General features: G+C 33.2%; 1 protein-coding gene across 1 annotated transcript; it reads left to right on the forward strand.

The window, feature by feature from the left end:
- The first annotated feature begins 1,421 nt into the window (after nucleotides 1-1,421).
- On the forward strand, nucleotides 1,422-4,831 carry LOC138893520 (uncharacterized). The gene is made up of 7 exons (XM_070178132.1): nucleotides 1,422-1,446; nucleotides 1,552-1,688; nucleotides 1,782-1,985; nucleotides 2,092-2,184; nucleotides 2,264-2,365; nucleotides 3,654-3,738; nucleotides 4,605-4,831. Exons 1-7 carry the CDS (start codon nucleotides 1,422-1,424, stop codon nucleotides 4,616-4,618), a joined length of 660 nt encoding a protein of 219 aa, XP_070034233.1. The 3' UTR covers nucleotides 4,619-4,831.
- The last annotated feature ends 5,596 nt before the right edge of the window (nucleotides 4,832-10,427 follow it).

Below are 10,427 nucleotides of genomic sequence, written 5' to 3' on the forward strand. Positions count from 1 at the left end.
ATATTGTGGACAAGTTGAAGTTTTCTATTTTAAATAAGAAAATTAAATTACATCTCTTGGTTGATATATATATATATATATATATATATATATATATCTCTTGTGTATATATATATATATATATATATATATGCACTTGGTAATTATAATTATTATTTGTAGAATTCAATTTAGAATTGAATTCCATAAATGAGTTACATATTTTTATTTTAAAAGTATGACTAAGTTGTAGAATTCAATTTAGAATTGAATTCCATAAATGAGTTACGTGTTTTTATTTTAAAATATTGACTAATTTGTAGAATTCAATTTAGAATTGAATTCCATAAATGAGTTACATATTTTTATTTTAAAAGTATGACTAAGTTGTAGAATTCAATTTAGAATTGAATTCCATAAATGAGTTACATGTTTTTATTTTAAAAGTATGACTAAGTTGTAGAATTCAATTTAGAATTGAATTCCATAAATGAGTTACATATTTTTATTTTAAAAGTATGACTAAGTTGTAGAATTCAATTTAGAATTGAATTCCATAAATTAGTTACATGTTTTTTAAATATTTACTATAAAGCATGTGATTTGTATTTTCCAATGGAAATTATGTGTATATATATATGTGCGAATCCTAATTAAGAATTAGGGTGATATAGATCTTATACATATTGTAAAAATCAAGAGAGTTATTCTTGAGAAGAAAATTGCTTTGAGAAAGTAATAGTGCAATACAAAGCCAAGATAGAAAATACTAGTACAAGAAAAATATTTCTTGTTCTTCTACCTTTGAGTTGAGATTTTTGAGAAGAGTTTCAATACAATATTTTCATTCAATTTGTTCGCGGGATTTCATTGATCAAAGAATTGATAGCAAGGATCAGTCTTGGTGTGGATACGCATAGCGTCTTCGCACTATCGAAAAAATTTAAAACGAGACCTCTTCACCAGGTACATCTTAGATTTGATCTTTGACATACAAAATAAATTTTAAACACGAAAAGATCTGCCTAGGATTGTTATTGTCTTCCGCTGCGTGTTATGAACACCTCTATGCAACATGTATAACTGATTCTTTTCCAATTAACTGAAGAGGTGTGTCTAGTGGTGGTGGAGTCGGTAGCCAGAGAGCAGATATAACACATGCCACCACATTTTTAGGAAACAGAAAGTTCAGATAATATTGTGAAGACTTGGAGAAAAGCTTGAATTGAAACTAACACAACTTCGTGATTAGTATCAGTTGCTTGCTTCCTTTCATGTGATGATTCTTGATTTCCTACAGCATTAACTTCAGTTCTAATATGAGTACTTTGTTGTAATTCCTTGACATTGTTGTGACATTTATAGTTATATTTCTGCTTTGCTAGTCTCTTTCAGTAGTGTGATGTTAAAGTATCTGGAGTTAGGATTTTTGATATCATAAGATGATTCAGATCTTTTTCATTTTAGGTAATTTAGAAGCAAAAATGGTTCGTGGGCCTACTTTACTAAAAGATATTTGGAAACTTTCACCGGGAAAGATAGTTGATGTGTCGTTTAATAATCGTAACTAAGCTATTGGAAAAGAGGGTCGAAAGCTTGCTAGATTTCTAGGAATTATTGCCAGAACTCCAGAACTAACACCTCTACATGTAGATAATTTGAGAAATTTTGACAACGAAGAAAAGAAGAAATTGGTGGATTTTGTGAGGGTATGGAGAAGTTATTATTATTATTATTTTGTGAACATGCTCAATCTTTTATACATGATGTTATCTTCTAAATGTTGGCTGTTATTTTTGTAGAAGAAGTTCTCTATCCCAAAACGTGGAGAAGCGTGGATCGTAAAGTCACTAGGAAATAAATGGAAAGATTACAAGTGCGAATTAAAAAGTGAGTATACGCGGAAATATAAGACTAAAGACGCTTTGCTAAAAAATAGACCAAGTCGCATACCAAGGGATCAATGGAGTGGTCTTGTCTCTTATTGGCTTTCTGATAAAGCTAAGGTATCAACCTTGAAAATTCTCCTAGCTCATATTCATAGCGTTTTGATTTTAGTTATTCTCAATTTATATTTATAATTTATAAAATATCATTTTAATATAATGACAGAGACGTACCCAAGCAAATAGAAATAATAGGGCCAAACAAACTATGTCTCACACAGGAGGATCCAAAAGTATTGCTACCTTGATGAATGAGCAGGTAAACCTGTGAAAATTACAAATTATAATATTTTAAACCTTTTAGTCACATATATCTGATATCATTTTTATTGTATTAGGCTGTAAACGGGATAGAGCCTACACGAGCAGAAATTTTTATATTAACTCATAAAAAACGTAAGGATGGTAGACCACTGGATGATGATTCTGCCAAGACAATCGTAAGATTTATTCTTTCTTTTATTTTATAAATTGGCAAACAGTTAGAACATGAGAAATATTGTGACTTTTGTTCATGTTTATTTATTCACTCAAAGATATTAGGCATAAACTTCCTTGTTGCTATGGTTGTCCAACAGAAAAAATATTGATTTATTCATGAATTTTAATTTTTATCCTTAGCATTTGCTGGTGATTAGAAGAGGCATCTTCATGGTTACATAGTTTAAAGAAATTGGATCAATTTGCTACGCACATGATCAATATTATTGTTCACTTGGCCAAATGAACTTCATTTTTTCTCAAAGAAGTGAAAGAAATCATTTGTGTTTACATAAATTAAATAAACTATAGGTAAATAACTCATACAAGACCATAATAGCTTATGAGAGCCAACACCGAATATCAAAGAAGATTAGAAACAATAGTGCAGTTAAAGAGACGAAGAGCTTTCTGTTGCGTTACTAAATGAAGTTAGATGTTGGTGCTTGCATTTTTTACATCAAGGAGCTAAATGTAATCTTCATGAAACATGACTGAAACTTGTTGCATTTATATGGAAATTTTTGGCTCATCTGTTAATTTGGTCACATGTTAGGTAATGAAAGGAATTGAAATCAGTGATTTATGTGCCTACTTGAGTATCGTGTCATTTTGTTAGTCAATGGGTGCACGGATTGAACTTTGAAAAATTATCTTGCTTATGGATTAAGAATGAAATTTTCAGTAATAAAGGTTGAGGTTAATATACAGATTGCTAAGCTATTTTCCTCTTCATGAATTCCAAAATAGATTTATCACTATGGTCAGGAAATGATAAATGAAAGGATGAGCAATAGTGAGAGATCTACTGAGCAACATCCTCACAATGTTACTTGAGAAAGCGATGTGTATTCCTAGGTGTTGGGAAATGAAAATAGTAGGTATGTTTGTGGTTTGGGACTTAGTCCAACTCCTTCTGTTTTATGGGGTAGTAAGTCTTCCATAGGAAATACTATTGTAGATGATATGTCTAATGAGGTTATAAAAAGATTAGAACAGGAGATAATTGAGTTAAAGGAGAAAAAAAATGAAGAAATGAATATGATAAAATAAAATCAGGAGAAGATGCAATTAGAACTACTCCAAATGAGACAATTCATGCGCAAATATGCTCCTAATGCATCTATGCCTCAAAGTAGCAATGGCACCTCGGGTGAACAGGTAACTCGATTTTATAAGCTTTAAATATTTTTAATACAATTTTTATCATATAAAAGTATCGTTATCTAACATGTTAATATTTATTAGATACCTGACGCCAATAGTGGACATAAACGAGTACCGCAATCATCAAGGATACCTAGTGTTGCTGAAAATGCTCAACCTTCTTACGGTACTACTCATCTTTGTCCTTCATCGCTATTGTTTGAGTTTTCCTCCTTCAATTTTTATTACTTTGTTGTTGTATTTGGGCTTACCTTGGATGCTTCTTACTTTTATATATTTTCTTTTCCTAGTGTTGTTGATGTCATAACTGTTGCAAAATTTCTACATCATTCCAAAAGAATATGGACGTAGATTGGGCGTCATTTTCAGTTACTAAAGTGACATCCGATTTACACTTATTTTTCAATGAGGGGTTATTTGCCTTATTTATTTATCTCCATGATGATCACTTGGGGTGGTCTTATTAAAGTGAGAATGGCGGGACTAAGGCATCAAATATTCTTTAGTTTTCTAGTATTTCTCTCTGCAAATGCTATAGTCAACTTGATACTTCTTTTGGCCTTTCACCAAACCTGCCTTTTCTACTGGAGTTCATTGGATTGATTAATAACATCTTAAACCTTCAACCAAGTTTGCTTCACTGGGTTTTAGAATATTTATGCAGTTCCGCAATAGATTGTCTATCTGTATAGTAATAATGAGGTAAAGATAATATCGTTTCCGGTTCATACATTATTGGTATTATTTTTCTGTCCTTTGTTAATGATGTTTGCTTGTTTTTGTTGTTGTAATTTGGCGTGCAACTTCTTTTTACTTCTCCAAGCTAATACTCTACTTTTGAATTTTTTGTTTGTTTCTTCTCTATCATAACAAAGAAAGAAACTCTCTTTAATTCCTTGCACATCCATTTTGTTTGCTTATAAATACATCTAGTTGTTTCTGCTTATATATGTTATGTGAGGGTGTTCGCTGAAAAAGAATGTTTTTTCATATTATATTTCATCTTTTGACACAATTATTTTATAATTTCAGGTCATACAGTCTAATGTTCGATAATTTAGCCGGTGAAAGATCTCAAAATGATGAAAAGTGCAGAAATCATTTGAACACCATCATTCGTCTGGATTAGTTATATAATGATATTAGTTATTTAGTTTAAATAATATAAGTTTATTTTAAGTTGCTATGACATTAATATTTTTTATTAGTACTTTCTTTTGTTAAGATTTAATGAGATATATTATGTTTTTTTGAATCAATATTAATATATTTTATTTTTGGATCATATTCTGGATAGATGTAGTAACTATTATTGGCTACACTATTGCTATTACAACTTGTGACTTGTAGTGCTAATTTAGTTGGATATACCAGTTATAAAGTAGGACGATAAAAGGACAAATTAAGATATTTTCACAAGGGATATTGCAGAAAACTAAGATGTTCTTAGAAGGGATACTATAGCTATTTTAATTACCACAAAATAATTGTCGTTAAAGATGCTAATTTTAGCGGTAATTATTTTGAATTTAGCGGCTATATAAATAGATAATAAAGGAGTATAATTAGCCATTTTGGTTTGGATTTAGTAGCCATTATAATTGCCGCCAACAATTGCCATTAAATATGCTAATTTTAGCGACACTTATTTTGAATTTAGCGGCTTTATAAATGGATGCTAAAGGAGTATAATTAGCCGTTTTGGATTGGATTTAGCAGTCATTATAATTATCGCAAATAATAGCCGTTAAAGATAATAGTTTTTAGCGGCAATGACTATACCTTTTACCAGCTTTTGTTAGAATGGCCGCTAAAGCCTTTGCCGACCCCGTCTTCAACGGCGAAATACCAATAGCCGGTAAAAAAATATAGCGGCTATTATTATTGCCGCTAAAGCCATTTTGTATTACCGCTAAAGCCCATTTTTATGTAATGACACATCTCGAACCTCGTTCATAGAATCACAAGTCGGCGATGCACAGCTGATACCGAGCGCTCATGTACGTATACGAATGTGTGGAAGAAATTCAAGGAGTTATGTCTCAAGCTGAATCAATTTTGCACGATAAGAAAAGAAAAATAGGAAGTATATATCCTAAATGCCCTGTAGCCTCTCGAAGATAAGTATGGACGTCATCATACTGATCCGCAAGACTCTACTAGACATTTGCTCATGACTTGTGGAACCTATGAACCTAGAGCTCTGATACCACCTTGTCACGACCCAAAATCCGACTAGTCATGACGGCACCTAACTCAACCCGCTAGGTAAGCCAATTAACCACTAACCAATTCTAATGTAATTAATAAGGCAATTTAAGTATAATTTTTTTTTTAATCTTATACATTCCCCAAGAACTGATAGTACAAATCATGAGCTTCTAAGAATAGAGTATACAAAGCCGGTATGAAGTAAATACATCATCTATTTGAAAAGTACATAAACGGAGTTTTATGAATCTAACGCTACCATGAACAAAAGGCAGCTACAACCAGGACGCAGGTACATCTTCGGATCCAGCTCCCAACGAACACAACATCATCATCAGCCAACATCTGCACGCAAGGTACAGAAGTGTAGTATGAGTACAACCGACCTCATGTACTCAATAAGTAACAAACCTAACCTTAAGTTGAAAATAGTGACGAGCTTGTACTAAGGTCTGAGTCCAACTTCCATAACCAACAATAGTTCATAACAATATAAAACAAGTAATACCAGAAGTAAATCAAAGAATAAATGCTCAGCTAAATCATGACTTTTGAAAATGATTCTGTCTTTCAAGTATATCAGTGAAAACCCAAATCGTTTATCGAAGTTGCCAAAAATATGAATAAGTTTGAAAACAATAATTCTCACAAAATCCTTTCAATAATAATTAGGATGTTTTATTTTCTTTCCAGATAACCAGTGTAAAACAAATGCATCACTATGCCCATCTCTCAACATGTGTGAGAAATCATGAATTATGTAATACCATACAACATGAGGATTAATACATCTCTATGCTTGTATGTCATGTGTGCATGTCAATGCAATGTATCTCAGAGATGAACTCATGTACTCACACTCTCAGAGTACTCAATCTCACTTTCTCGCACATTCCACATATCATGCTCAATTACTCGGTATTGTATATGGTCAATCCGGCCCAGGAAAGATCCATCCCGGAATATATACATCAACTGATTATCAGTCACTCAGTACCGAGTAGGACCAATCCAGCCCATAGAAAAGATCCATCTCCAGGTATATAATGCGTCGGACAAGATCCATGTCCAGGGAAGATCCATCCCTCAATAATATCAACCGCGTTCACTCGGGGTGTGTGCAGACTCCAGAGGGGCTCCTTCAGCCCAAGCGCTATATAAAGCCTATAAGGACTGCTGCAGGCGGGCAGCCCCAATCCACATCATAATAATAATAATAATAATAATAATAATAATAATAATAATAATAATAATAATAATAATAATAATAATAATAATAATAATAATAATAATAATATATAAAGCCATCATGGCCTGCTGCGGCGTGCAGCCCGGTCCCAAAAATATCCTCACAGTCAGGCCCTCGGCCTCCCTCAATCATCAATCTCTCCAGTCTCTCATGGGCTCACAATGTCATGAAAATAGCCCGAAAATGATGATATGATGTATCAATAAAAAACAACAGAGGCTGAGATATAATATGTATATGAATGCATATGACCGAGTATGTAATGCAATGAAAGCAGATAACTTAACATCAGAAATGACCCCAGTGAGTCCCTCCAAGATTAGAAGAGTTACTTACCTCGAACATGACGAATCCAAAGTCGAGCAAGCTAAACAATGCTCCAGAAATCCCATTGTACGCGTATCAACTTCTGAACGGCTCGAATCTACCCACAATAAATTTGATTCATTTCTCACAATTATAGAAATTAATTTCATATCAAAATACTAATATTTTTTCACAAAATCCGAAATTACACTCCAAAAATCGCCTGTGGGGACCATGTCTCGGAATCCGACGAAACTCATAAAATCCAACAACCCATCAAATTACAAGTTCAACCATACTAATTTCACTTAATTCCAACTCCAAATCGATGTTCAAAACTCAAAAATTCATATTATGAATTTTAGGCCAAACCCCCCAATTTCTTCTATAAAATTCACAATCCAATTACCATAAACGAAGGTAGATTCGTGATATAAGATCAAAAATGAGTAGAGAGCACTTATCCCAAGTTGTGCGAAAAATCTCCTCCCCAAATTTGCCCAATCCGAGCTTCAAAATCCGAAAATGAAGATAAAAACCAAAGACCTCGAATTATAGGTTCTGCCCAGCGATTTTCGCATTTACGAACAATTCGTCGCACCTGCGGCCACCGCTTTTTCGGAAAATATCGCATCTGCGAAAAATGGCCTTGCCCAGCAACCCCCGCAGCTGCGGTATCAAACTCTGCATTTGCGAAGACACTCGCACCTACGCTTCCACTCGATGCACCTGCGCCCTTTTCTCCGCTTCCGCGGGCCTCCTCATCCAGCTCTCATCTCGCATCTGCGACGCCTTTGTCACTTTATGCGGCCATCGCACCTGCTCAAAACCAGTCGCATGTGCGATCACACCAGAACCAGCAGCCTTCAGCAATGCACCATGCAACGAAAGTGATCTGAACCTCGTCTGAAACTCATCCGAGCCACTCGGGACCTCGTCCAAATATACCAAAAAGTTCAATAATATAACACGGACATACTCGAAGCCTCAAATCACGCATAACAACAGCAAAACGATGAATCGCACCTCAAATCGAATTTAATGAACTTTGAACTTCAAACTTTCACAACCGATGCCGAAACCTATCAAATCACGTCCTATTGACCTCAAATTTTGCACACAAGTCCCAAATGACATAACGAAGCTATTCCAATTCTCGGAATCATAATCCGAATCTGATATCAAAAAGTCCACTCCCGGTCAAACTTTTCAAAAATTTAATTTTTTTTATTTCAAGCCAAATTCAACTACGGACCTCCGAATCACAATCCGGGCGCGCTCCTAAGTCCAAAATCACCCAACGGAGCTAACAGAACCATCAAAACTCCGTTCCGGGTTCAAATTCATAAAAATCAAACTTGGTCAACTCTCCCAATATAAAGCTTCAACCCTGAAATCCAGTCTTCCAATTCGATTCTGAATAACCTGAAAACCAAAAATCGATGATTCACATAAGTCATAATACATCATACGAAGGTACTCATGCCCGTAAACTACCGAGCGAAGTGCAAATGCTCAAAACGATCGGTTGGGTCGTTATAAAAATATGTTCACAAATACCATATAAAATCACTGTTACCCGAAGAAGAAGAAGAAGAAGAAGAAGAAGAAAGAGGAAAAAAAGGCATGAAATTGTTTAAACAGTGGGTACAAATTTAAAAATAAAATAAAAAGTGGATACAGGTTAAATGGGGCCGACCAAATAGGCCGTCACTGCAATTTTCACTGCCACATTCTGCTGATTAAATTTCAGCCTACTGTTTTTTAAATTATTATTGCTATTATTATTTAAGATTTGTCACTTTCATGAGCTTTTTTTTCTTATTTCCACTTCTTTTCTTGGATGTTATTTGGACAAAAGAAACTTAAAAGACACAAAGAATATGAGACAAAGATGTTACTGCATATGATACTGAGGTGAGGCCCAAAGTATACCCGTTCAAATCTGAAGTAGTTTAATCTCTTCAATACAATATGAAGTTCTTCTATCTTTCAAATGTAACTTCAGAAATTCGAATCCTAAGTAGTTCAATCTCTTTAATGCAACTTCAGAAATCAAATCTGAAGTTCTTCTATCTTTCAAATGCAACTTCAGAAATTCGAATCGTAAGTAGTTCAATCTATTAAATGCAACTTCAGATTTCGAATCTTAAGTTCTAAAACATAAACTTGTTTTTCGAATTCCAACAATCCAATATATGATTCAATGCCCAAATCTACTTCAAATGAGCTCAAATTTGAAACATAACTTTTAAATATCAAAAGAACAAATCTTAATCATCAAATTGTCAAAACAATTTGACCTCTTCATCTTTTCTAGGAGTATTTCTTTTTAAATTTTACCTAATGTATTTTAAAAAAGGGATAATAATACTTTTGGTCCCACGGTTTTTAGTTTACTCTAAATTTTGTGATACGAGTAAGTATATTTAACCTTTAATTAATTAAAACTTGTGTTTCGATCCCTTTATATGGAAAATATATGACAATTAGACTATTTTATAACTATATCATCCTCATATATGGTGTAACTGTATAACCTCAACGTGATGCATGAGTAATGTTGTACTACAATAGTTAATAATTCATTAAATTTGTGAAGATTCATAAGCTAAGAGATCAAACATGCACATTTTCATAAATTGAAGGTTAAATGTACTCAATCCAATATCATAGGGACCAAAATCAGAATTTATCAATATTTGAGAAACTGAAAGCGCAAAATAACTTAAACACTTGCGTAATTTTGGTTGACTTTCGGCTAAACAATCAGAACCTGCTGCCCAATTCGACGTTGGAGTTTACTTGGCAGCAACTTTAAGAAATGTATATTTTTAGTCTTTTTTAAGATAATAGCTAACAAAATATATAATTTTTGTATATATGTGTATTATATGCATATAATATAAATATTTTATATACTTTCTGACTACTAAATGTAATTAGTTTTGGCTGGAAAAAATTGCTATTTTATTTGTCGTATAAAAATGCATCTCATAAATAATAAATCTCACCAAAAAAAAAAATTTAGCTATTAAAAGCTTATCTTCTTTTGTATTTGAACTCCACATCTTGAAAATATACTTGGC

This window comes from Nicotiana tomentosiformis, chromosome 6 (genome assembly GCF_000390325.3).
Source record: "Nicotiana tomentosiformis chromosome 6, ASM39032v3, whole genome shotgun sequence".
In the NCBI taxonomy this organism is placed as follows: Eukaryota; Viridiplantae; Streptophyta; class Magnoliopsida; order Solanales; family Solanaceae; genus Nicotiana; species Nicotiana tomentosiformis.

What these genes read in the sequence shown, in the direction of transcription:
- LOC138893520 (XM_070178132.1), top strand. Translation starts at nt 1,422, where the DNA reads ATGATTCAGATCTTTTTCATTTTAG. An exon ending in TCAGATCTTTTTCATTTTAG is followed by an intron (nt 1,447 to 1,551) that starts GTAATTTAGAAG and finishes ATCGTAACTAAG; the next exon opens with CTATTGGAAAAGAGGGTCGA. An exon ending in ATGATTCTGCCAAGACAATC is followed by an intron (nt 2,366 to 3,653) that starts GTAAGATTTATT and finishes AATATTTATTAG; the next exon opens with ATACCTGACGCCAATAGTGG.